This window comes from Neofelis nebulosa, chromosome 13 (genome assembly GCF_028018385.1).
Source record: "Neofelis nebulosa isolate mNeoNeb1 chromosome 13, mNeoNeb1.pri, whole genome shotgun sequence".
NCBI classification, from domain to species: Eukaryota; Metazoa; Chordata; class Mammalia; order Carnivora; family Felidae; genus Neofelis; species Neofelis nebulosa.
In genome coordinates, this window is record NC_080794.1 from 47,352,831 (window position 1) to 47,380,637 (window position 27,807).

General features: G+C 52.1%; 1 protein-coding gene across 1 annotated transcript; it reads left to right on the forward strand.

The window, feature by feature from the left end:
• The first annotated feature begins 3,646 nt into the window (after positions 1-3,646).
• CDHR1 (cadherin related family member 1) lies at positions 3,647-26,208 on the forward strand. Its single transcript, XM_058696875.1, has 17 exons — positions 3,647-3,808; positions 4,410-4,505; positions 5,458-5,603; positions 6,575-6,625; positions 7,809-7,898; positions 9,108-9,194; positions 10,414-10,530; positions 11,624-11,767; positions 13,603-13,681; positions 15,018-15,118; positions 17,948-18,151; positions 18,649-18,801; positions 20,319-20,483; positions 20,977-21,044; positions 21,509-21,737; positions 22,850-23,107; positions 23,793-26,208. The coding sequence occupies exons 1-17, from the start codon at positions 3,754-3,756 to the stop codon at positions 24,327-24,329; spliced, it is 2,580 nt and encodes an 859-aa protein (XP_058552858.1). The 5' UTR covers positions 3,647-3,753; the 3' UTR covers positions 24,330-26,208.
• The last annotated feature ends 1,599 nt before the right edge of the window (positions 26,209-27,807 follow it).

The window sequence follows — 27,807 nt, forward strand, 5'->3', positions numbered from 1 at the left end:
GTTAGGGGGACAGGCAGGGCCTTAGACAGACAGGGGAGGAATCCCAGCTCCATGTCAGAGGAGACAGAGACAGCCATCTTACACATGGCCTGGACACAGCAAGGGGACAAGTGAAGGGGACACATTTCAGAGTAGGTGGTGTCCCGGGCTCCCCAAGCCTGCTAACCCCAGAGCCCGCTGCTGTGGGAACGGACTCCCGACTTCCAGCCAGGTGGGAACGGACTCCCGACTTCCAGCCAGGTGGGTCCACCCTGGCCCACAACCACAGAGGACAGTCATCAGGACCTCCCCTGGGCTGGGATAAATAGGGCCTCACAGTCATGTCCAGAGAGAGTACATCCAGGCCTACTAGGATCCCTGGGCCCTATGCCTTCATGCTCAGTACCAAATTCTGCCCTGGACAAGGGCTTCCCTATCATGAACAGTCATTGTTCTGGAATTCAGCAATAGGACCGAACAGCTCAGGATGCCCAATAGGTGGGCAGAGGTCAGTCTGCAAGATGGTCTTATCACAGACAGCTAGGGTGGAAGCAGGGTGCTAGGACCAGTCCTTTCCCCCCTCCTAGGTCAGGGTCCTTAGGAAGGTAAACCCGAATAGCAGATAACTGCTCTTCACTGCACCCTCAGCCCTGGGAGGAGCCTGGAGAGCTGCTTGCCCAACCTCTCTCGGTGTAGGTGTGCATGTGCTGGGCATGTGTGTTTATACAAGGAGATGGGAATAGATTCACACATACAGGGTACACATGCATGTGTATGCAAATGGGAACAGAACTTGGTTGGGGGGGCATCTGTGTAAACATGTGTGCATGGAAACAAGGCACCATGGGTTAGCCCATTCAGGTATATCAGATGGGGGCAAAGAGGTTACAAAAGCCTGGGCTGGTGTGCTGGCAGAGAGCTAGAACATACTTGCATGCCCAGGAAGGCAGCTAACACCTGAATCCGCATTTACTGACAGCTGGACCAGCTGCTGTACATCTACCTGAGGAAATGCTGTCAGGACTTAACCTTGAGATGAAATGGATTTGGTATTTCACAGCAGGTGCCATGATGAGGAGGCTCTAGAAGAGAGGGAGCTCGTCACCCTGCAGGGGTGATAGACATGTGGAAGACAAGGTGACGTGTGTCCGGGGCTGCCCAGGGTCTGCAGGTGAGGGTCAACCCCTCTGTCTCACAGCAGGCAAGCCCTTCCCAGCTATGATAAACTGAGCCTTTCACATAGCCTCCCATTCCTCCGTACTAAAGGTCAAGATCAGGGTCCATGGTGAGAACCTCCATGAGGAACTGTTCTTTTCCCAAGTTCTCAAATGCTTTGAGGACAAGGGCAGATCTAATGTGACCAGCTTGTCCCAGTTCATCCCAGACCTTCTTAGTTTTACCACTGAATGTCCCACATCCCTGGAAACCCCCTCAGTCCCAGGCAAACCAGGACAGCTAGTCATTCTAGCAGATCTGAGACTGTATAACTGAAGAGGGGGGGTGGCCTCTTTAAGGAAAAAAATATATATGTAAACTACAAACACAAAATTAAGGCTACAGAAGGGACATGTGAGCAAGGGGCCCGGAGCTGAAGCATCAGTAGCTTCAAGGTCATCTTCCTCTGTTACAGAATGTTTCAGCTTTTTTTGGAGCCAGCCGAAACTGGATGTGACTCTAAGCCCTGTCCTTCCCTGGCTGTGTGAGGTTGGGCAAGTGACTTGCCCTCTCTGTGCTTTACTTCTTCCTTTCTAAAGCAGGGACAATCACACCAGAAGTTGTGTTGGTTACACAAGATAATATGGGTGACCACACACACACACACACACACACACACTACAGCATAGGAGGGGATTCCTTCACTATCCCTCTCCGGTGCAAGTCTGTTGACTGAGTGAACTGAGGAGAAAGAAGTCAAGGCACCAGAACCACGTGATGAGGAGATAGGCAGACAGGACACAGAAAGCTGGTTTTTCTCAGCACACTGGCAAGATGTTTGCCCCAGGAAACCCTGGCTCTGCCTCCAGCACACTAGGTGATCTACAAAAAGCCCCAGTCCCCTCATCTGTATGTAGGATTTGTAGAATGGCCTACCTTGGCCTTGTCCTAGCATTTTGAGACAGAAAGATGCAGAAATACCTGTGAAATTTAACGTGCATTTTCCAGCCAAGGGCCAAGCCTGAGGGAATTCAACAAGAGGAGTTCTGGTTAACTGGGCCTGAAAATAGCCCAATACTCTGGGACTACTGATTTATCTTCTTGTCCTGAATCCCTAACTCTTGCTACCTGTGGATCAAGGAGGTCTGGCCTTGGGGGTGGGGGATGTTCTGCTCCTATGAAGGTCCCTGGGGAGAAATATTGAGACCCCAGCCATGGAGGCCTCTCCAGGAAGCACACAAAGGGGTCTCCTATTTCTGTAGATATACCCCTCCAAGGCCATCCTGGGGAGTGATGAAGCTTGGGCCTAACGTGACCTCCCTGTACCCCCCATGAATAGAAGGGGGACAGGCACCTTCTCTAACTGAAGTCCAATGTCAGAGCAAGAGAATGAGGGTCCAGCCTAGGGAAATCTCCCAACAAGAAAGCTCCTGAGTTTCCCTGCTTTTCCTACTTATCAGCATCCAGGGCCCTCATAGCAGTGCCCCGCTTTGCCTAAATGTCTTTCAGGGATACGGGGCTTGCTACTCCTGGGGCCGTCCATACCTGTGCTGGCCAGCTGTGTTAGCAAGTCTGTCCAGGATGGGGCTTGATTCTGTCTTCAAGCTGTTCACCCTTCCTTACAAGGCTTGAATGGGTCTGCTGTTTCTCCATGGTCACCCATGGGGACAGGGAGTGAGGCCAGCCTGCTATCTGGTAACTTCTGCCTCCCACCTTAGTGGAGACTTGTATGCCTCCGTGCTGCTTACCACATATACGGACCCCCACTAGTGTTCACACTAGTGACCCCACCCGCTGGGACAGCTGGCCTGGCCTGGCCTGGGGGAGAGGGCAGGAAAGATTTGAGATCCCAGAGAGGTGGGGCTGATAACCCCTCCGCATCTGCCTCCCCTCCCTACCACAACCCTCCTCTTTGTTTTTCATCTCACCCCACCCCAAGTCTTCAGGGGCACCATCCTAGGAATACGTTTGCCCCTGGAGGGCAAACCTGCCCCCTAGCCGATACACCACCTTTTCTTCCCTGCTCCTTCCTCCTCTTGGGAGGGAACCCTCTGGTCTCAGGCTGGGCTGTTCCTTGCCCGCCGCTGTTCTACAGCCTGGAACGCTCAGGTTCAGAGAGTGGCAAACCCCCTCAAAGTCACAGTGCAAGTTCAGGAAAAGGGATAACTCCAACAGAGCCCAGGCCCTCCAGAACTTGAGGACCGCGAGAAGCCCCAGCTTCCAGTGCCGTGCTCAGGGCAAAGACCTGGCCCCTTCCCCAGTACTCCTAGCTACAGAGCTGGGGACCCCTTGGCGCCTGCGCTCCAGACCTGGGCGAGGGGGGCGTGGTAGGAAGAGGAGTTGGCAGTAACCCCTCCCGGCCCGCCGGCGGCTGGAAACCGGTACCCTGAGCTTAGCGCGCACTAATTGGTCTCTTCTGGCGGCGGCGGGAGCGCTCCAGATACGCGGGGCCGAGCGGTGTCATCCGCTTAGCGCCCTCGCGCCACCCAGCGCGCCCGCCCCGCGCCCCTCCCGCCGCCGCCCCCACCGTCGTCTCTGCACTCCGCGCGGCCCGGGGAATGCTCCGCGCTCCCGCGCCCGGCCCGGCTGCGGCTCGCGACACTCTCTGCCCGCGGAGACATGAGGCGCGGCCCGCGGGCCGCCCTGGCGCTGGGGCTGCTGCGCCTCTGGCTGGGTGAGTGGGCGCGGGGCCCCGCGCCCGGGGTGGGGGGCGAGGCGTGGGTACTGGCACTGCCCGGGTGGGCGCCGAGACCGAGCTCCGGGCCGCTCACTTCCACAGTGGGACTCGGGCTAGGGGACCCGGTGGGGTGGGATGATCCTTCCAGCTGCCCGGGCTCGGCAGGTCGTCTGGAGAACGCAGACTTGGGGCCAGGACCCCCGCTGCCCTCGGCTTTTTCAGAGCAGGGTAGGAGGCTTGGCGGCTTCTCTGAAGGCTTCTGGGGCAGGGGAAGGTGTCCCAGCTCCCAGTGTGACCTTGGCCAGGGCACCGTTCCTCTCTGGGCGCGGGTTCCCCGTATGTCCCTTGATGGGTTGAGATTGGCCGCTGCCTGGGTTCTAAGTGCCCGCGATGGTGCGCGTCCCTGACAAGCCAGAGCAAACCCTGGGCGTGAGGGAGGTGGCGGTGGCGCTCTCCGGAGCTCCCCAGCCCCAGTCTGTAGGCGTGCTGCCATTGGGGAAAAGACTACCAGCCTGCCCAGACTGGGACCAGACGGGTGACCACACTGGTGCGAACCCTCCCTTCCGTGTGTCTGTTCTCCTGTCTGTTGTCTTCCTAGCCCAGGCCAATTTTGCCCCGCACTTCTTCGACAACGGGGTGGGCAGCACCAACGGAAACATGGCCCTGTTCAGCCTCCCGGAGGACACCCCTGTAGGTGAGGAGCCCTGGCGCCAGCCCCCTGTTGGTCTCCCGGAGGGTGGCCCGCGTTCCCCTGGACACAAGGACTGAACCCATGATTCCTCTGTGCCTGTGGAGACACCCAGTGCCAGGCTGTGGGCCCTCCTGGGGCACCCTGTTTGTGCTCCGAACTCCCCAGGGCAGTTGCGGGAAAGGAGGTCACGGCTGTCATGGAGACCTAAGCCAGTCCAGTCCTAGAGGCCCGGCTGCAGGCCCAGAGACAGGGCTGCCCCAGACAGCAGGCAGTAGTTGGTGGCATGATGATAACCCCTGGGGTTGGCCACAGCACTGCCCCTGACTCACTGCGTGACCTTGAGCAAATATACTTACCTCCCCGAGCCTCAGATCTTTAGGCTTTAAAGAGGCCTAAGAACATCCAACTTGCTGGGATACTCATGGGAAAGGGGGAAAAGCGGAAAGAGGAGATTCTCCCTTCTCTCTCTCTCTCTCTGTCAGGGCCGAGAGCAAAAGGATAGCAGTGTGAAAGAGGCACCTATTCAGAAATCCCCGAAGAGCTAATCCAGGCGTGGGGGCACAGTGCTGCACAGTCCTGCCTTAATGGCTTCTCCCTTTTCTCCCGTTCGCCATACCCAGGGAACCCCAATCTTGGCTACTGGCCCAGTCATCACTACCAGGCAGAGGCCCTGGAGTTAGGTACAGCAGACCTGAAGCTCCTGTGTCATCTGTATTATAGATTACAACCTGCACAGTGGCTGGTACTCACCGACAGTTATAAAGAATTATCATAAAGAGTGGGAAGCAGCCAGCAAGGGTGAGGCCTGCAGCAAATGCTCACTTCAGGGCAGTACCTTTGGCACTGAATTGAATATCCACTTTATAAACAGTTGAATCCTTGGTCCTGAATAGATGCCGCTTTTAGCAAGAATTGGGTCCCAGATTCTAGTCTCCTCTTCTGTGTCTCTTTCCAGGTTCTCATGTATACACCCTAAACGGGACAGACCCTGAGGGAGACCCCATCTCCTACCACATCAGCTTTGACCCCAGTGCTAGAAGCGTCTTTTCTGTTGACCCCAATTTTGGAAATATCACCTTGGTTGAAGAGCTGGACAGAGAGGTATGGGGAGGTGTGAGAAGTGATGCCTGCCAGGTGTGCAGACAAACCTCTGTGGGCTAGAAGGTTCCCTTGAGCTCATTCCTGGAGCGGTCTTGTAAGCCGCAGAAAACTGACAGCACATCAGGACTGGAAAGAGTGTTTTGGTTTGGTTTTTAGTGTAAACTTTATGCCCAACATGGGCATGACTCTGAAATCAAGAGTCGCATGCACTACTGACTGAACCAGCCTGGAAAGAGTGGTTTAGAGAGTGGGTCTGAGTTGGGTAAAACTCTACCCCTCCACCCCTCTGCATCGTTCTGAACCTACAGGTGCCAGGGCATGGGCTCCCTTTCTCTTTTGAGACCCCTCACCTGGCTGGTGGGCCTAGCTGACCACATAACTGGACCTCCACTGTGGGGTTACTGCCAGCTGCGGTCCAATGGCAGACTCCACCAGCCACAGGCCAGGGTAGAGAACAGAAAGGTTGGTCTCAGAGACTTCTGCAGGGACACAGAGATGGAGGTATGACAGTGCACCCCTCCCTTGCATCCCTGGGGACCTAGTGACCTCAACATTCTTCCTCACTCAGGTCCCACCATGGACTCAGGAGTGCTTGAGACACTGCAGACCTGGGCTGTAGAATATGGAGAGGTGTAGAAGATAAGGGGAAGAAAGAAAAGAAAATGGAAACATCAGCTCCCTGGAACTTCCAGCACACTAGCATCTGTTCTCAGTCTAGCAGGGGAGCATTCTCTCTTGGTGCCTCAATAATACTGAGGGTTTAGGAGAACCCCTGATGTGCCAAGACCTGAAACAAGGTCTCAAGCATGGCCAGAGGCAGCTTTTGGCCACCCTGCCTTGCACCAGGACTCCCTTGAAATGCCCAGGTCTGCTCTGGTTGGCTCAGTGGGGGCAGGGAGAGCTCCCCCCAGCCTCAGGGTCCCCAGATACATCAGATTCCCATACACTCACTTAGTCTCTATGCTTTACAGAGAGAGGATGAGATTGAAGCCATCATCAGCATTTCTGACGGTCTGAATCTGGTAGGTGCCCCCGAGCTGCCCCCCCCACCCCCATCAGCACTAGCACCCTGGGCTTGACCACAGTTCCCCCCTCCAGTCTCCTAAGGGCTCTCTGGCACTCCCAAGCCCACAAGACAGGGCTTCACCGAGTGAGGCCAGTGGGGAGGCTTTCCCATCTGCTTCTTCCAACCAGCTCCTGCCCATTCACCCAGGATTAACACCTGGGTACCCAGACTCTAGCTTCTCACTCACCTCCTTCCCCTCAGCCGTCACTTTTGCCCAGCCCTCACCAGTGCCTGCCAAGATGATCACAGGGGTTTCTCAGCTTCCAGGCTCCCTGACCCCAGTCCATGTCTGAATTTCAGCCAGAGCTATCACTGTGAAATGTTAGACCTGGCCACAGCCCCACTTGGGAAGCACTAACAGTAGGCCACTACCCTCAGGATGAAATCCAAGCCCCAGTCTCGCATGCAGGGTCTCTCCATCAGGCACTGTCTGCCTCGCCCACCTTCTCTACCACATCACCCTCCCAACCATCTAGCCATAAATCTGCTTATATTCTCTGAACTCTTTGCCTTTGTATGTGTTGTTCCTTCTTCCTGACATACTTTTCCACCTCTTTCCCTCTCACCTGACAAACTGTTGCAGAGTTTAAATCTCACTCCTGCTGACGTGAAGTGAAGCCTCCCTGCTGTCCCCTACCACAGGCTGAGCTAGATGCCCTCTTTTCAGGGCCTCTGGGGACACCCTCCTATACCATGCACCCACAACCCCACACAAAGGGGGGGGCATTTACCTAGGCCGTGGTGTACATGTTGCCTCCAGAGTCACATAATGCATGGGTCCTGCCTACAGTACCTGGCATGCCACTGTTATCACCCTGAACAAGATCACCACCTTTCTTTTTAATATGAATTTTGCCCTGCCATCGCATCCTGCAAAACACACACCATCAGACTGTGTCTTCTCCCTCTGGGATGGAACACAGTGCTTGGGACCACGTGGTTGCTTAATAATATTTGTTACAAGAATGAATAAAAGCAGGAAGGAAGGAGGGGAGGAAGAAGGGGAGGAAGGGAGAGAGGGGGAGGTGAAGGAGAGACAACGGGCAGAGACATACACCTGGGGCATTAGAGGCCACTGTCCCTTTATTGCCCAGAAAGTCTCAACTGCCCCAGTTCCTGTCCCTTTTGTCTCTTCTCAGGTGGCAGAAAAAGTCACCATCCTGGTGACTGATGCCAATGACGAGGCCCCCAGTTTCATCCAGGAGCCCTATGTTGTCCAGGTTCCTGAGGTAAGCAAGGGGCCCTGAGGCAAGGCCAATGCACTCCCACCCCAGATCCGTGGCCTGCCCTTTGGGCTGCCCTGTGACCTGACCAGGGGGACCTGGCCCCCGAGTGAAGAGCACCCATTGCTCCCTACCTTCTGGAGAATGCTTCCTCTACATGTCCCCCCACCTCTGTTGCCATCCCTCCCACATTTATTTTTATCCCAAGGAATGTCCATTAACCATTTTCCATTATAATCATAACGTACATTTATTGTAGGAATGTGAAATATGTAGAAAAGTAGAAAACAAAGTCTCAGAAATCACCCTCAATCCCTCTAGCTTGAGACAACATTGTTAAATTTTGGTGTAGTTCTTCCTAGTCATTTTGTGCTTATTGGATTTATTTTGTTTGCTTTATTTACATCGCTGTGACTCTATTAAACATACGCTTTCTGTATACTGTTTCTCACTTAATTTACAACATAAGCCTTTCCTCAGTAATTGTAAAGTGTAGGTAACTATCATTTTAATAGTTTCCATCTAGTGCACATTCCATTGTTTACCAAAGTATTCCTTTATGTTTGGATATTTAAGATGCTTTAAAGTTTTGTTGTCATAAGAAACATCAAATTCTGAACATAAAACGTCCATATAGATAATTAGAATGATTTCCTTAAGAAATGGCCCAAGATTTGAAATGCCTAGGTTGAAAGCAGGAGAACCTGGGAAGTTCTGGCTGCCAGATTGCCTTTCCAGAATGGCATGTATTTGCTCTCTCTCCCCTAGGCTGTGGGAGAGGGTTTGTCTCCCCATCCCTCACCAACACTGGGGATTCTCCAATTTTTTTAATGTTTGCTAATTCAGTAGGAGGAAGATATTTCATTTTGACTCTAAATGATATATATGTGATCCCTGGTAATGCTGAATGTCTCTATTAACCATTTCCCCATTTTGTATTTAAGCCCTTTGTCTGTTTGGAGTCTTAGTTTTGGACGATGTTTGTTTGCTTGTCTTCTCCCCTTCCTTCTTTCCTGCGCTCACTTGGACTTTGGCCTGTCTTCTCCATGGGTGCTCTCTGGTTAATCATCACCTTTTCACCTCTTTTTAGCCCTTCATGCCCTAATTGCACCTTTCCATGGCTCCTTTACCCTCAGTCCCCTGAGCATTCTGTAACTGCCTCGGGACTGACCCTCCCCCCCCCCCCCCCCCCCCCCCGTCACTGTGACCCCTCAGGACATACCTACTGGGAGCAGTATCATTAAGGTCCATGCGGTAGACAAGGACACAGGTTCTGGAGGGAGTGTCACCTACTTCTTGCAGGTAAGGAGGGGCATACTGGTCATAACCAGAGGCCTGGACTAGAGGGGGACACCTGGATGGCCACTGCCTCCCTCACCAAAGCACTTAGGTCCGGGTCTCCACTATTCCCCAAAGATTGTCAGAGAAGTCACATCAGACTCACAAGGACATGAGAGGGGCCTGAGTGGGAGCCATCTTCCCCTGACCGGCCCACGCTGGCTCCCTCTGAGTTCCCCTGCCACCCTGTCCCTGAGGGACCTCCGGGACCCTCAGCTCTCCACCCTCAACCTCTTCCCCAGGAGAGGCACTGGGCACACTGCACCCACACGGGGTGGAAGAACCCTGCCTGGGCCTAGAACTGTGGAAATCTGAGCTGTGACCGCCCCCCCATCCCACCTCTATCCATCACCCCTCCACCCCACCAAAGGCAGAGACCCCTTCCTGAACCTCCTCCTTCTCCCTGGGTTCCACAGGAACCAGCTGTCCTCCACACAGCCGCTCCTTCTGTAACTGTTCCTCTTCTTTCCACATTTAGTCACTTGCTCTCACAATTGTCAAGGCAGTACACCTTGGTGGCTAACAACACGGGTACTTGAGAAATCCCCTGGGCTCCACATGTACTGGAGAGATCCCACTGCCTCCTCATGGGCTCTTCAGCCTGTTATCTAACCCTCCAAGCTCACTTTCCTCATGTGTAGAATTCGAAAGACGAAAGCACATCTTTGTGGATTCTTGTGAGGACTAAATACGTGCACAGCTCTGATAAATAGCCTGTGACACACAGTAACCCTTTTCCAGATTGAGGATCATCTCTTGTCCCCACCCACCTTCAACCCCCACCCCACCCCCACCCCAAGCTTCCTGGAACCGGCCCATTGTCACTTATTTGCTGGGGTTGAAAGATCCTGAAGGCCCTCTCCATCACGGTGGCTTCTGAGCCCCACTTCCTCTAGGTTACAGCACTCTGCTGGCCATTTCTACCTGCTGGAACCTCCAGGCCAGAGCCTAGCTGGAAGCTGAGCAGCAAGAAGTGCTAAGGTGCTGCTGGAAGCATGCTGAGGGGCAGGAGGGGGACCCTAGGGGCCAGAAAGGCTGAGTACCCTGGAGGTTAACCTCAGCCCCAAGGCCAGAGTTCCTGTGACGAAGGCCAGTGAAGACACCCTTTCGGTAAAGCAAAACAGGCACTTCTGGGGCGGCCTGGGTCCCTCTCCGAGGACCAGCCTTCCCTTCACTCTTACAGAATATGCACGCCACCAAATTTGCCATGGACCGCCACAGCGGTGTGCTGCGCCTCCGGGCTGGGGCCACCCTGGACTACGAGAAGGCCCAGGCCCATTTTGTCACAGTGGTTGCCAAGGTAACAGGGCAGACTAGGGAGCATCTGGTTTTTCTTCAACCTTTGTCAGAGGAAGCTGCCCTTGGATTGGAAGAGTTGGGTCCTATGAGGGAGTGGGGGAGGTTTGGAGGGCTGAAGGTAGGATGGGGATGGGGTAGGGGTGCGGCTGCTCAAAGCCTCTGTTGAGTGGACCCTGCCCAGACAGGGACATAGTCTCCAGGGAGGCTGGAGTCTTTGGGTTGCAGAGGGCATATTCCCTCCTGGAAGAGGGTGTATGCCCCATCAGGACTGACGAGCCAGGGTCCCCTCTGGAGGACTAGGTGGCCATGGCCTGGACACCCATGCTCCCTCACATCTCCCATGACCTGGCCTCTAGGCACTTCCCTCTCTCTGCCTGGGCTTGCTCACCTCACCTGTTCCTCTTTGTGTGATCAGTGACCCTTCATGAGCCTCAGTTTCCTCATCTGCCCACCCATGAGGCTTAACTGAGTTTCTCATACTTCTAAAGTGCATGGTGTGGGACCTGCAAGTCGGCAGGTGCTCAGCCAAAGTGGCTGCTCTGTCCCCTGAGAGCAGGAAACCCTAGCTGTCCCTCTAGACCCAGCATTTTCTTTTCCAGGAAAGGAAAGGCCCCTGCTGGTCACATATTTATTGGCTACAGGCCATCCCACTGCAGCCTGCACCACCTGCCCAATACTCCACCGAGGGCTGGGCTCACTGGGCACACACCTTCATCATGTAGACTCAGGCACGGGCCCAAATCGTGTCTTAGTAGGTCCTTAGGTGTTGGAGGCTTGGTTCCTGGTGGGAGGGGGAATTTGGCTCTGACCCCCCTCCTCTTCTGCCATTTGTCGGACATGATTTCCCTGGAGAAAGAACTCTCTTTTCCAAAGGAACACTTTTGAGTGCCTAGTGCATACCAGGCACTGACTAAAGACCTCCATGCATCATCTGATTTAAATGATCCCCTTATGAGGGGGAATTGTCTCCAGGTGATACAGGAGCAAACAGAAATCAGAGAGGGCAGCTGGTCCGGAGGCCAGTAAGAGACAGAAACCAGATTGTACCGGGAGTCCAGAGCCCAACCTCTCTTCACTCTCTGCTTCTTTCCCAGGATGGTGGAGGGAGGCTTCGAGGGGCTGATGTGGTGTTCTCAGCCACCACCACAGTCACAGTCAATGTGGAGGACGTGCAGGACATGGCCCCTGTCTTCGTGGGCACACCCTACTACGGCTATGTGTATGAGGACACCCTTCCGGTGGGTGGCTGTCCCCTCATCCCAGTGTCCCCTCCAGATGCCACTACCCGTGGATCCCCTGTGGCTTGGCCCTGGGTCACCCTCTTCACATGGATGGCTCTGGACTGACTCAAGCTCAGCCCATGAACATGTCCTTTTGCCTGTGGGAGTGTAGGGGGGAAGAAGCAGGGGCAGTGTGTAGAGCACCTGCCAGGAGCCAAAACTGTGCCACGCCATTTCCTCACTCATTCAAACTTACTCAAACCTGGCTGCAAGGGTTCAGCCCCTCAAAAAGGCTGAGAAGAGAGGCTGACAGGTGGCCCATGGCTGTGGTTTGGGTGGAGCCTTTTCTACACCTTGTAGGGGCAGTGGGGGGGGGGGGTGGTGAGATTCCTTTGTGCCTCCCCAACTCAAAGCCCATAGCTTCGGGTCCCTCAGACCAGTAGTTCTCCCACAGTTTGATGCCGAGCTCCCACAACCCTTGTCAAATGTCATCCACAGGTGTGGCTTGTCCCGCAAGCCAGGCTCCAAGGCCGGCCTCAGCTTCCTCCCCCTCAGTGCAGTCTTTGTCCCTGGTGTTTGGGCTACTGTGCTTGTCTTTGGGTCTCTTAGGAATGGCACTCCCCCTGGGCCTGGCACCTGATGCCCGGCATCCCCTCCACCCCTGAGCCCTCACCAGCCCCCCAGCACCCAGCCCATCTCCCCACTGTGCCCTTAGCCCTCTGCCTGAAATGTGCCTGCAGACCCAATACACCCCGCCTTTCTCAGGTCAGCCCAGGCGCTGCTTTCCCTGACATCTTTGGTCGAGATGGGAGCTCCCCTTCTCTGGGGGATGCACACCCCTCCTTGGGGTACCTGCATGTATTTACATGCCCCCTCAGCTCAGCCAGACCATGAGCTACCTGTAGGCAGAGACCAGGTTGGGGCCAAACCCCATACAACCGCAGCTCAAGGACTCTGGAACTGAATTGCAGTCTGAATTTTTCCTCCCCAGGCTCTGAGTATTCTAGGATCTATGAGACAATGCAGATGCTCACTGAGGACCCCTCACGCGCTGGGCCCAATCTAGGATACCACTGCTCCCGAAGCTGGCAGCCGAGTAGTAGAGATGAGCACAGAGTGGAGGGAGAAATGCCGGGCTCCTCTAGGGGGGCGCCGAAGACAGGCCAGGGGGAGGCCAGCTGTCCTGCTGGAATCTAAGGGCGGACAGCGTTGCTCAGGGAGAGCAGGCGGCATGTGGCAGTCAGGAAGCAGCCATGAGTGTGGACAGGCCGAGGAGAAGTGCCTGAGGAGGAGGCTTAGAAGGGGGCGGCTGGCTGAGATGGAATAGGCTTGCTGGCTGTGGCATCGCTGCCCAAATCTGTCAAATGGCACCCCAGCCAGGGCCACAGGAGAGCATCCTGGTTTCTGGGGGCTTTGCATTGGACCCCTCTGTGCCCGGCTCCTCTCTCACCTGTCTCTGACCTCTCCCCACCATGTACCTCTGCAGGCAAAAAGTGAAGGAGGCAGGGAGGGTGAGGCTCGAAGGTAGGACAGTAGAAACCAGACTTGAGTGTGGCATGTAGGAAAGAAAGGGTATGAGGAGGAGGCCCACTCAGGAGGCCTGAGTATCCCTGGGCAGCCGTGTGCTACCCTATGTGGAGGGGAGAAACAGGGCTTGGGCTGTCTCTCCCTCCAGCCTGGGGAGGTCAGTGGGTGCTATGATCTCTCTGCAGAGCAGATGTGGGGCCACACAGAGGCCTGGCCCTTTTCTTGGGTGGCAGTGGGGCCTCTTCTCTTATGGGGGCAAGTATCTGGGGAGGGGGGAGCCCTATCATCACCCAGCGACCTCAGGCAGCTGCTTCTGTTCCCTCAAGGGCTCGGAGGTACTGATGGTGGTTGCCATGGATGGAGATCGGGGCAAACCCAACCAAATTCTTTACAGCCTCTTGAATGGTGAGTCTGGGGAAGCTTTGGGGACAGGCCCATCACTGGGCTGTGGCTTCTACTCCCTGGGCGACCAGAGTGAGCTTTCCAGACCTCTCTGGTCCCTGTTTCCTCATCTATAGAACCAGAAGTTCAAGATGCATGAGACGGGCTGGGTCCATCTAGGAGGTGATGAGTCTCCTTGGGCATGTGCTCCAGACCCTGCCTTATCACTCTGTCCAGCAACAAGGAGAAACATGGGGTTGGATTGGGGGACTGAGAGCAACACTGTGAGGTACCAACTCATGTCCCTTCATCCTAAGCACATGCTGATTAACAAGAGGGAGTGGCAACATTTCTTACACTTTTAAGTTACTGTGTTTTTTATTGTCATACTTTAAAACTTCTGGCCTAGAGCATATAGTTGAATTAAAAGAATTAAATGCAACGATGATATGGTATTTCCTACTAACTAGCTCTGTATATGGATGAGCAGATTGAGGCTCAGAGAAGCTAAAGGGCCATCCCACATTCCCACTGGACTTGAACCTAAGTCTTCTGGCTCCAAGTCTGTGCTCTTTGCACAACTGAGCAGCAACGGAACAGGTCAAGCCGGCCCAGGTGGGCTCTATAGCCCCTGGTAGCTGGTCCCTGCAGCACCAGGCCCCTTGGTGGGATCATCATGCCTGGTGCCTGATTGCATACATGCATATGTCTCTCTGTTCTCACTCAGACACCATTGCCTTCCCAACCCTTTCCCTTAGGATATGCCTGGTGCACACACTCCCTCCAGCATGCCTGAACATGCCACCATCATACACAGTCTCCTTTCCCCAGGCACGTGGACCCTTGACTGCCTTCTGTCCCCTCCCCTCCACTTCTGCAGCCTTTACACTATTACCAAGCACCCCCCACCCCCACCCCCATCTCTTCTCTTCTCTCCCTCTTCTGCTCTTTATCCTGTAGCCTCTGGCCTCTTTCTTCCATCCCTCCCTTTCTCTCCTCTCTCTCCCCTTCCTTATTTCCCTTACTCTGTATCCGTTTCTCCCTTTCTCTTTCTATCACATACACACACATGTGCATACACACAGCACAGAAGAGAAGGAAAGTTCTATGGAACCTGAAACCAGACTCAGAAGTGAGTTTAAGTCCCAGATCTACACTCGCTGTGTAATCTTAGACAAGTTACTTAGCCCTTCTGAGATTCAGTTTCCTCATTGGCAAAATACAGATGATAGAATTACGTCCTATAGAGACTTCAGTGAGGTAATGCCCGAGGAGCACAGGGCCGGCTGCCTGGCATGGCTCCCCTGTGCCTTCCCTGGCCATGTGTGGAACTGCAGGACACATCTTTCCTCCTTGACAGGGAGTGACGGAGCCTTTGAAATTAATGAGATGTCTGGAGTGATCTCCGTCATGCAGAGTCCTGCCCAGCTCAGGAGGGAGGTGTATGAGCTGCATGTACAGGTACCCACCCTCTAGCTTGGCCTTTCCTCCTGCCCTCCGGCCATGGTGATGCGAACCAGTATCCCCACCACCAGCCCACCCTCCACCCAGGGAGGGAGCTAGATGTTGCTCCAAAGAGCACCCACGTCACATAGCCTGCGTGAAGGCTGCAGCGGACACACACGAAGTCTCTGGAAAGGGGAGACATTAATTCACAAGGAAGTAGGACTGAAGCAGCAATGCCTTGAGTATGGGTAAGACCCAGCAGGTGGACACTGGAGGAGGGCATCGCTGGTGGGAATGGGGGCAGAGTGCAGGCACTGTGGACTAGGAAGCCCTGTGAGATGAGGCTGAAGGTGATGTGCACATGATGTACTGGGGAAGCAGCAAGGAGTCATGGGATGGCAGCAAAGTGTTTAGACTACATGTAGACAGAGAAAATGGTTGGATCCCAGGCTGGGACTGGAGGAGCAAAGGCCCTAGATACGAAATATAGGTTTCTCCCCAGAACAGAGCCAGCTTTGTGGGCATGTGGCCTGTGCAGTTACACAGGGACCACCGTTAGAAGAGTCCCATGCTGGGTGTAAGGCTCTCCTCTTGCTGTCTTGAAATTCGTAATAATTTTTTTTTTTTTTTTTTTTTTTAACATTTTTTATTTATTTTTGGGACAGAGAGAGACAGAGCATGAACGGGGGAGGGGCAGAGAGAGAGGGAGACACAGAATCGGAAACAGGCTCCAGGCTCCGAGCCATCAGCCCAGAGCCTGACGCGGGGCTCGAACTCACGGACCGCGAGATCGTGACCTGGCTGAAGTCGGACGCTTAACCGACTGCGCCACCCAGGCGCCCCGTAATAATTTTTTAACAAGGGGCCCCATATTTTCATTTTTCACTGCACGTTATGTAGCTGGTCCTGCCCAAGAGCAGTAAAGAGCCATTGAAGGGTTTTGAGCAGGATCGGAGAAAAGCTCACTCTGGCTTCTTTAGACCAGGATGATTCTCAGATTTAGAGAGTTTGGCAAACAAAGATTTCCAGGACCTAGTCCTGGCAATGGGAAATTGGTGTGTCCTGGAGAAATGCAAGACACTGCATGTTGTGAGCCCCCAGGTGATTCTGGTACAGTCCCAGGAGAGGGTTTGAGAACAGTGCTCCCAACTTGAGTTTGGAGGGAACTGGGTGAGAGGCAGGGAGGCAGAGCCATTCGTCAAGGTGATAAATGGGGGGACCTGTGCAGATGAGGGGAGGTGAAGTGGCATAAGGAGACAAACTGCAAAATATGGAGGAGGCAGACTCCACAGAATGTGACTGTAAGGAAAAGGAGTGACTGTAATGACTGTCAGGAAAGGAGAAGGATGAGGGATCTGGGGTGGTACCGTGCTATCAGGGGTGCAGGAAAGGAGGCAAGTTGGGTCGGACAGACATGGGGCATTCTGCTGTCTCTGGGATGCTCAGATTGAAACACACAAACTTGTGTATACAGGTGTGGAACCTGGGGAGACAGTGTCTGCATACAGGTAGCTGTGGAAGAATGGGTTTGGGGAATGGAACCACCTAGGGGGAATTGGGGAATGGATGGCTGTGGGGACAGAGGAATCACTGGCCAAGAACATAGCTGTGGGAGCATCAGAGGCTGAGTGAGGCAGGAGCAGGTGAAAGAAACCTAGGAGAGATCAGAGAGGTGGAGGAGAGCCTGCAGAAAGCAGAGTCCCATTAGCAGAGGGCTAGAACACTCAGGAAGGCAAAAGAAAGTGACAGTGCTACACGCAGCATGGAAATTAGTGTGAAGTGTCTCAGTTAGGGATGGGCTGAGAGCTGAGTGGGAATTAGGAAATGGAGACAGCAGGTGTAGGCTTCTGAGAAGGGAGTCATGGTAGCAGCTGGGGTGTGATGAGTGGTGTCCGGGGAGCATAGTGAGACCAGAGCATGCTTCTAGAACAAGGGAAGGGAGGTTCTTGATTGTCTCTGTCACATGGAGTGGTTCACACAGAGCCTGTGGATTCTCAGCCCTGGCTTTGCAGCCTGTATTAGTTATCTGTTGCTACATCTCCAAACCTCCCCTCTTTGCAGCCTCCACCCCTGGCCAAATGGACACCAGGACAGAATGTGGCAGAACTGGGGTTTGAACCCAGATCTGTCTGGCTATAAAGAAGGGCCACTATGGTGAGATGGAGAGACTGCTGATTAAGAAATCAGACACACCTGAGTTCTTCCTAGTCCAGTTCTGCCACTCACTAGTGTGTGGCCCCAGGTGACTGCTTCACCCCTCTGTGCCTCATCTGCGAAATGGGATTAGTAACAGCACTATATTGTTGCCTATGGCTGTTGTAACATTACCACAAGCTTAGTGTCTTAAAACAACACACATTCATATCTCACAATTGCTGTGGGTCAGGATTCCAGGCTCGGCGTAGTTGGGTCCTCAGATTCAAGGTCTCTCGTTGTAGCTGCCATCAAACTGTCAGCTGGGACTGGATTCTCATCTGAAGGCTTGACTGGGGTAGGATTGTCTTCCAGGCTTACATGGTTATTGGCAGGATGGAGTTCCTAGTGGGCTGTTGGCTAGAGGTGACGATTAGCTCCTTGAAACATGAGCCTCTACAACATAGCTGCTTGTTTAATCAGAGCCAGCAAGGGAGAGAGTCTGCTAGAAAACAGAAGTTACAGTCTTTGTGGTCTAATCACCAAGTATATCTCATCACCTTTGCCATGTGATATCAGAAGCAAGTTGCTAGGGCAGGCCATACTTAATGAGAGGGAATTACACAAAGGCATGAATACCTCAAGCTGCGAATCCATGGGGCCATTTGGAGTTGCCTGCCACACAGCAATAGCCACCTGTCCCTACCCCAGGTGACTGAGGTCAGCTCTGCAGGGATCCCAGCTGCCCAGGCCATGGTCCCAGTCACCATCAGGATCGTGGACCTCAACAACCATCCGCCTACGTTCTATGGAGAGAGTGGACCCCAGAACAGATTTGAGCTGTCTATGTATGAACACCCACCTCAGGGAGAGATCCTGCGGGGCCTTAAGATCACTGTCAACGACTCAGACCAGGTGTGTGGTCCTGCCCTCCACCCTGTCTTCCAAGAAGCCAAAGCTGAGAGAGTGCACCAGTCTTCACCGCTTATGTCCCAGGGGCCTTGCAGGTGTTAAAATGAATGAAATGATGGTGTAACCAAGAAAGAGATGTGGGAGAGTAGCTAACCAAAGACCTTTAGGTTAGCCTAAAGACATTTATAATCAATTAAAAAGTAAAACCAGTCAAATAAAAGCCCCTCTATATCTGATCTTGTAGAAAGGCATTTGTGAATGCATCCTGTCACCTCCTATGCCCAGCAGAGGGCCAGGCTGTCCGTGTTTGGGACCTTACTTAGTTCTCATAGTCTGCTAAATCCTTCTGATCCTTAATGGCCTGACCTATAGAAAGAAATAATAATACTCACCTCCCAGGGCTAAGGGCATATGAAGGTTTCTTGCTTAACATGACTATCTAATGAGTTTCTATTCTCATTCATCTTCCCTGTTTCCTCTCTCCAAACACTATTGCCCAGGGAGCCAATGCCAAATTCAACCTGCGGCTGGTGGGACCTGGGGGCATCTTCCGAGTGGTCCCACTGACAGTCCTGAATGAAGCCCAAGTCACTATCATTGTGGAGAACTCAGCTGCCATTGACTATGAAAAGTTCAAAGTGCTAACCTTCAAGGTAGGTGATACTTTGTACTGTCCTGAATGGGGGGCAGGGGGTGGTCCTAGGAGCTCATAGCAGCTCCTGGATTCATTCCTGAGAGGTCTCTGTCACCCCCTGCCCTTCCTGGCCCTCCAGTTTCCCTCAGCCCCTCTGCCCTTCTTGCTGACTGAGGGAGCAGGAGTGTGGGAGAAGAAGGTGCAAGACACTGCTCCCACTGCTCACACAGACTCACCGCATTCCTGGTTCTAAATTACGACTGTCCAAAGGAATGCAAAGGTGTTCAATGTGTCCTGTTCATAGATTGAGAGAGAAAAACTATTTGATTATCAAAATAAACATATTCCTCATATGCATTTAACATCTGTCACCAACTCTGATAAAAATTTTAGCAGAAGATGAAAAAAAGCCTCCTTTGTATCTGTGATTATTTAAAATTATACACATATATAACTAATGCATATTATATATAACTATATAAATAATATATATTAATAAAAATGAAAAACAGATACCTCTTTGATATCTAAACTGTTATAATTACTTATAATTATACACACATAACTCTATAGCCAACATCATGCTTTATGTTCTAAAACCAGTGTGTGAAGTCAGAAACAAAACATGGATGCCTGCTACCACCACCATTATTTAGTACTATTCCTGGAGTAATATTATTCCTGAATAAAGAAAGGAAATAAAAGGTATGAGTATTAGAAAGGAAGGGACAAAATTATCATTATTTGTAGGTGGTGTTATTGTTTGCTTAAACAAATCTAAGAAATGTTTGAAAAACAGAAAACATCAAAGCTGCTAATGTGATTGATTACAAACTTAATACACAAAATTGAAGAGTGTTCCTACATATGAATAATAGCAAACAGAATAATGGAATAAAAGTTTCTCCTTTATAATAACAACTAAAAGATAAAATTCCTAGGAATTAGGCAAACAAGAAATACACAGCACCTAAATGATAATGAACACAAGAATTAAACAAAGGGATATAAAGAAGGCAAGATATGTAAAGGTGCACCCTGTTTAAAAAATGCAAATTCTCATCAAGTGAATAAAGAATCCAATGTCGTTCCAACTAAGTCTTACCCGGAATTTCCTTTCAGGTGGCGAGAAGGTTTGATATAATTACATGGGTTTTTATCTGGAGGAATAAATTTCTAAGAATAATCAGGAAAACAGAAAGAAAGAATATGAGGCAGGAACTTCCCTAACAAATATTAAATTATATTATAAAACAAAGTAATTTTTGAACTTGAAACTAAAAAGGAATATGCAAATCAATGGGACAAAAGAAATTGGCCCAAATACAACTATAAGAACTTCAAAAAAGCAGGCTTTTCAAGACAGTGGTCCTTAGAGGCGCCCCTACAGGTGATGTCAGGCGTCGCAGGCTGGCGGCTGAGAGTAAGGCAGGGCCAGGCAGGTGGGTGCAGGACCAGTGCTGAGACAGGAAGTGGGAAGGCTTTCTGCCCACTGACTGCCACCCAGACAGGTCCTTGTTTTCCTTCCTTTCCCAGCTCCTGGCCATTGAAGTGAACACTCCGGAGAAATTCAGCTCTACAGCAGATGTTGTGATCCAGCTCCTGGACACCAACGACAATGTCCCCAAGTTTACCTCCCACTACTACATTGCCAGGATCCCTGAGAATGCCCCAGGGGGCTCCAACGTGGTGGCTGTCACAGTGGGTTGGGGACTGGCCCAGGGATTGGGTCTGGGGTGGGGAGTCCCCACTGAAGGGGGCCTGATGAAATCAGACAAACCTGGGTTCCAGTTTGAATCGCAAAGCCCAACCTCATTAACTGTGTCCTTGGACAAGCTACCTGAACTCTCTGAGGCTCAGTTTCCACTCCTGTACAATGGGGACAACAATACCCAGGATTATAAGGAGGACATAGGCATAAACCCCCAGCTCAGGGCACAGGATTCATCTCCTTCTCTATCCTCATTTACAAAGAAGGGATACATGTCTTCCAGATCTAAACCTTTTGTTTCCTTTAATAGTTGATTTCCTGGGCAGATAACTAGGGCTCCAGAGCAGACCTCCAGATCAGTTTCTCCCCAGCTGGATAAACCCCAGTTCCCTTGTGTTGCCATTGAAAGCAACCCTCAGGCATATGAGCTGCCAATATGCCCTGACAAAGAGCAGGTGCCACTTGGAGCTCTCTCTCTTCCAGGCTGTAGATCCAGACACAGGTCCGTGGGGTGAAGTCAAATACTCCATTTATGGGTCCGGGGCAGACCCGTAAGTACATCCAGAATGCTGAACAGGGCCTCGGGCAAGGGATTTGGGAGGCAGGGGGGCAGAGGGGATCTGTGTGGAAGGCAGGAAAGGACAGGACCTGGGTTGGAGAAATGAGCAGGAGGGCCATGGGTGAAGGGAAGCAGTGGAGAGCCTGGGGCAGAAGTTCTGGGATCTGAGAGAAAAAGGTTCATCATGATGGCCTGGAGCTAGGGAGGGCAGGCCCTGGGAGGAGAGGGAAGGGCTGTGAGTCGGGTTAAGTTCAGGGTTAATAGGTGGATGAGTAGATGGGTGGGTCAGCACCCTCAGTCAGAAGGCAAGGTGGAGGAGAGGAACAGGTGGGCCACCTTGGAGAAGCTGCATAGTGCATCGAAGGCAGCTCATTCCTGCAGTCCACTCTGTGTGTGTGTGTGTGTGTGTGTGTGTGTGCTTATGCACACTCACGCCGAGCTCCCTATGCCCTGCAGCTTCCTGATCCACCCATCCACCGGGATCATCTACACCCAGCCCTGGGCCAGCCTGGATGCTGAGGCCACTGCCAGGTACAACTTTTATGTGAAGGCAGAGGACATGGAGGGCAAATACAGTCTGGCCGAGGTGTTTGTCACTCTGCTGGATGTCAATGACCACTACCCTCAGTTTGGAAAGAGTTTCCAGGAGAAGACCATGGTGCTGGGGACCCCAGTGAAAATTGAGGTGAGCTTTGAAGGCAACTAAGCTTCCCTAAAAGCCTTGTTCTAGCTGTTGCAAGAGACACTGTGGTGTAAGAATTTATTTTAATTTATTTAATTTAAATAAACTTTAGGGGCACCTGGGTAGCTCAGTTGGTTAAGTGTCCGACTTTGGCTCAGGTCATGATCTCATGGTTCATGAGTTCAAGCTCTGCATTGGGCTCTGCACTGACAGCTGAGAGTCTGGAACCTGCTTCGGATTCTGTGTCTCCCTCTGTCTCTGCCCCTCCCTTGCTCTCTCTCTCTCTCTCTCTGTCTCAAGAGTAAAGTTTAAAAAGTAAAATAAACTTAATTGGCTTCCCTCTGTGAGCAGGGGATATTAAGGTACCTTATATATCCCCATCCCCACCTCAATCCAGAAATAACCTCTAAGAAAAAAGATATTATTGCCACTTTACAAAAGAAATAATTGAGGCTCAGGCAGGTTTTTTTTTAAGTTTATTTATTTATTTTGAAAGAGAGAGAGCATGTGAGCATGATCAGGGGAGAGGCAGAGAGAGAGAGAGAGAGAGAGAGAGAATCCCAAGCAGGCTCCATACTGTCAGCTCAGAGCCAGACACGGGGCTTGCACTCATATACAGTGAGATCATGACCTGAGCCAAAATCCATAGTCAGGCACTTAACTTACTGAGCCACCCAGGTGCCCCAAGGCTCAGGCAGCTTAACTGTTTGGCTTGCCTTTGTTCACACAGCTGGTCAGCCTGCTTTCAAAGCAGTGCTATGCTGCACTGTCTTCCCAGTATGGAAAAAACTTGAACTCTGAAACCCAACATACTTGACTTTGAGTTTCCCCTCCTTTGATGTATCCATCCTTAGACAGGTCACCTATCATTCAAGCTTTTGTTTTAACAATACCTACTGCCCAGGCTTGATCTGAGAGTGGAATGTACTAATGCATGTAGAGGGCCCGGCACAGACCCTGGGTCATTCAGTACTTCCCCCAACTCCAGTCCACTCACAGTAGGGTTAGGACGATTTCCCGTCAACCTAGCAAGCCAAATAAGACACACTGGGTTAACCATAGCACACAAGTATCATTCTCGAGTCCCAACTCTGTCTGTCTCTCCTCACATGCAGGCCACGGACCAGGATGCAGATGAGCCCAACAACCTGGTGGACTATTCCATCACCCATGCGGAGCCAACCAACGTGTTCGACATTGACACGCACACAGGGGAGATCCGTCTGAAGAACTCCATCCATTCCCTTGATGCCCTGCACAACATTACACCTGGTGGGGACTTCACGTGGTCCCTAGAGGTGCAGGCCAAGGACCGTGGCTCCCCATCCTTCAGCACCACGGCCTTACTCAAGATTGACATCACAGACACAGAGGTGAGTACCAAGTCTGGGTCAGAAGAGGGTCAGAAGACCAGCTCAGGCCTTGCTGAAACATGGTTAGAGGAAGAAGGGACCATCTGCAGCCTTCCTCCAAAACGCACTCAACGCTAGCAAAGGCTGCCTGTGCCATCAGGCACATAAGCTTTGGAATCAAGTTGAAAGCCTAGTTTCAACACTTATTAACAGTGTGACTTTGGGCTTTGCCAAGCCTCCACTTCCTTTCCTACAAAATGGGAAGAGTGATGGTTCCTTCACATAGGGGTTAAAAGGCATAAGTAAAATCATTATGTGTAGTTCTCAGCTCAGTATCTGACAGAAAGTCATCATTAAGGGGTTCCTGATATATTTGGGCAGATGAAGCCCTCCATAACTAAAGGTAAGCCATACCCTAATCTCTCAAGTAGAGAGTCCAGCTAATGTAGGAGTTTTAAATCTGAAAGAGGTTGTTTGCATTATGCTCTCTCTCTCTGCATTTTTCTGGAGAGCTGTATGCATCGCATTTTCTCTGGGTGCATTTTTTCTGGAATGAAACCCATGGTGTTCATCAGATTCTCAAGAGATGCTTGACCCCAGAAAGTTTACACACCATCAGGCTTAAGGGAGCTCATGACCCTTGCTCTGTCCTCCAGGGACCAGGAAGGAACAGCAGAATGCAGTTAGGGGGGCTTCTCTCTTCCAGATGCTGTCCCGGAGCCCCATGGCCGCCTTCCTGATGCAGACCAAAGACAACCCCATGAAGGCTGTGGGTGTCCTGGCTGGCATCATGGCCATCATTGTGGCCATAACTGTTCTCATCTCCACCGCCACCTTCTGGCGCAATAAGAAGTCTAACAAGGTCCTGCCAGTGCGGCGCGTGCTCCGTAAGCGGCCCAGCCCAGCACCCCGTGCCGTCCGCATCGAATGGCTCAAGTTCAGAAGGACCAAGGCTGCTGCCAAGTTTGTGCTCAAAGAGGATCCTCCCAATGAGAACTGCAACAACAACAGCCTAGGAAACACACTGCCCCCCAAAGCCCCAGCTCCCCCTCCACCACCCACAATGGCGCCCAACATGGGCACAGCCCACTGGACTGTGCCTACAGTCTCTGGCTCACTCACCCCTCAGCAACCCCAACGGTCACCAAAACCCAAGGTGGGAAGCCCCATCCAATCAGCTCTGGTCTCTGAGCTCAGGCAAAAGTTTGAGAAGAAGAGTGTGGGTAATAAGGCTTACTTCTAGCATGTGTCTTGTGGGCCCTAATTTCCCAGCCCCAACTATCCCACTACTTGGGCCATGCTCCCCACTATCTGCTCCCTAGGGTCACCTGTGTTTTGTACAATGATGTAAGCCCCATATCCACGGCTCTGGACATGCTTTGGACAAGGGATTTCTCTGTTCATGGGATGCAACTGGCAAATACTTCCTCATCACCCAGATTGTTGGCACAGCTGTGATGCTCCCCGTTCCACAGAGACTGGGAATAGACAAAGAGCCAACTCTAAGGTGTCTACTACTCACCAACCTCAGACCTCACAGTCCCTCAGGTCCTCCTGGGGCATTAGCATCCTCAGTTGAGGAAGAGGGCCCTGGCCACATGTGACAAGGCCAACCAGAATCTGGATCCTGAAGCCTCCAGATAAGAAGAGGAGCAGGAAAAGGAGGTTCAGTTCTGGCTAAGGTTGTGATCAGTTGACCCTTGCAGGCTGTAGGAGAGCAAATGCCTCAGGGCAGAGTGGTGATGCACTGAAAACTGATGCTGACTGTGGGGCTATTCCTCAAAGTCATTGGAAAGATGTAGGAAGGTGTCTGAGTAAAGACCGTGGGCCCCTGCTATACATGTGTGGGACCAGAGACACAAAGGTATGGGATGGCCCCAGCCAGAGCTGTCCCAGGCAGGCCCAGAAATGTCCAAGCTAGCACCACGGTGGTAGTCCTAGAGGCATCTGGAAGAGCCTCAAGACCCCTCCTCAAGGTGCTGCCCCTGCCCCCCACCACCCAGGAGCCCTTGAAGAGACAGTGCAGAGCTGAGATCTGGAGAGACTTTTGTTTTTATCCAGCTCTTTTGCTCATGTGGTATAACCTTGGGAAAGCTGTTTAAATTCCCTGATCACTTCCTTCCTCATTTGTAAAATGAAGAAATTAAGTCCTGGCTGACTCACTCACAAGTCCAAGATGAGGACTGAAATGAATATGTGGTGACAAGGGCTTTAACCAAGTGCAAAGCAGCACAAATGCAGAGTATTTTTCTGCAGGCCAGTTCTCTGGGCTGCAGCTCCTCCAGAAAGTATTAGGAGCCCTTCACGCCATTCTGCCAAGCACCCCCAGGAGGTCCTGTGCAGGGTTTGAGTACAGCCCCTGACCTGTGGCAGCCAGAGCTGGATGATGTCATTGCCCTTGACTCAGGCTCCTCCCGTCCAGTTATGCCCCACCACACCCCATGCAGCCCTGGCCAGCCAGTCAGAAAGGACCAAAGCCGGGCGGTACATCCACTTTGCCAAAATGACAAAAATGAGCTTCCACGACAGGAGCAGTGCTGGAGGCCACACAGCTGGTTAGTAGCAGAGACCTGGTCTGAGGGCTCCTGACTCCTTGACATTTTCCTTTGGCCGGGCACACCTCGTCAACTTGTGACAACCTCCCCCAGGAGAGAAGACATGCAAGCCTCTATGTTTAATGCAGAGAAGTTCCGCCCAACTTTAAGGAAAGCTGCTCTATGAGGAATCTAGACATGTGCAGGGAGAGGGAAGTAGACGATTCTTTGCATCTTGCTCCCCTCACTAACAACCGCTCTAGAGTATCGTCAGTGATTTTATTTAAACAGACTATATGCACATGTGGTTTTCTTGATTTCTGAGTCTGTGTTTTGAGGTGTTACTCAGTTACGCTGGTGTGTAAGCTCCTTGCTGGGCTTTCTGCAGTCCCCAACCCAGAGTGTATTAAGAGGTGATTTCTAACAAGCTGGGAGCCCAGACTGAACCAACAAGCATTTTGCAGCCTATATTTCAGGAGAGGGCTGTGCTGGCTTATGTTTTCTCTCCACAGGGAATACACCATCTTTACATTTTGCATGCAATCAACCTCTTTTGTAAATGGTGAATAAAGTCTGTTAAGCAAGGGCCCAGCTGACCTCCTGTTCCCTGCTTACATGGACATTAGCTGACTCATAGAGACCAGTCTCCCTGGCAGCCAAGCTCGGCCTGCCTCCTGGCTCCTTCAGTGGATGAATCCATCCAGCCTCTAACCCCCAGATCTGACTCTCTGGGGGGCTGCAAAAGTTTGTCCAAATGGCCATGCATATACCTCTAGTGGTAATACATTTACAGGGTTTGTCTATCTAATCATGCCCCATCATGGGCCTGGAATGGGCTTTTCTCCTGAGCAGCAAAAGCCCCAGCAGGGCTGCTTGGAAAGGAATGGGCTCTGGAGCTAGAACTAATTTATCCCTCAATCCAGCCCAGAGAAGGCAGGGATTGGGCCTGGTGTGGATGTGAAGGCCTGGGAAGAAGTATAGTCTCTGGGACAGCAGTCAGGAAAGCCTCTGGGCTAGAAGGTCAGGCCAGCATTCAGGCTCTGGGAGGCCATGGGCTCCTGGACAAATCCAAAGCTTGAACCAAGGTAGAGGCACTCTTGGAAACTGCACCTGTGGGCAACCTCCTGCACTGGGAAGTATGGGGAAAGTACCTAGTTGCTGGCAAGAGCCATACTGAGAATGAATAGGAAGGTGTGGCTAAACCTAAGGTTCCAGCAAATGTGGAGATACTGGAAGTGACCCCCAGCCAGTGGGAGTGAGCTGGGCCAAGTTCTACTGCATTAGGGAGTGATGGGGGCCAAGGGATTGCCTGCCCAGCCACAGGGGACAGACCTGGACTACAAGTAGGCACAATTTTAAGCCTCCAGCTAATGAACTGGGAGGCAAGGGGTGACAGATTAGGCAGGCCTTCCCACTTCTGGGTCCTAAAACACGGAGTGGACGTTCAGCAGATGTGTCTCCAAGGAATCTTCAGAACAGTGTGTGTTTTTCCTATGGTTGAGGTCAGACTTTTTAATTGTACGAAATAACATGGTGCTTTACAATCTGACAGCCCTGAGTCTGAATCCTGGCTCTGCCACTTAAGTGTGACTTTGGGCAAGAGACCAAGCCTCCCTGGGCCTCACTTCCCTCATCAATACATGGTGTGAAAAATGATTGCTATGAAGTTGACAAGGGCTAATCTATGTAAAGCACCTCGCACCAGCTTTGTATGCACTGATACGAGCTCAGAAGATAGACTCTGTCCTAGAGGTACTAGAGGACGTTGGAGGATGTCCACATGCTAGAACACCATATCCTGGAGGCGAGGACTCCTGCGCATGCTTACCCCCAGGTTGCTTCTGCCCACTGCTAGGCGTGGGAGCCTCTCCTCCACACTAGGAGAGGAGAGGAGAGTGGACTGGGAGAGAAGTGGAGGATGGCAGGGCAGACGCAATAGCTCTGTGACCTGTGCAGCTGAGCATCTGCGTTCTGAAGGCGTTAGGAACTGATAAGACTGTCCCTAAGAGAACCCGGGGGACTCTGTACTGAACAGCTGTCCCTCCGAACCCAGCTGGTAAAATGTGGCAAGAGCTGGGGCACAGCCAGAGTCTCCTGCTTCTATAAGGATTTCTGCAATTCTGCTGCCCTGAAGCCTGGAAGCTTTGAAAGAAGCCGGGGTCAGCCCACCTAGCACGGATGTTGGCA

Excerpts from the sequence above, each read along its gene's own strand:
- CDHR1 (XM_058696875.1), top strand. The coding sequence starts at position 3,754 with ATGAGGCGCGGCCCGCGGGCCGCCCTGGCGCTGGGGCTGCTGCGCCTC. Across the intron at positions 10,531-11,623 it reads TTGTCACAGTGGTTGCCAAG|GATGGTGGAGGGAGGCTTCG; the intron begins GTAACAGGGCAG and ends CTTCTTTCCCAG. Across the intron at positions 23,108-23,792 it reads TTGACATCACAGACACAGAG|ATGCTGTCCCGGAGCCCCAT; the intron begins GTGAGTACCAAG and ends TCTCTCTTCCAG.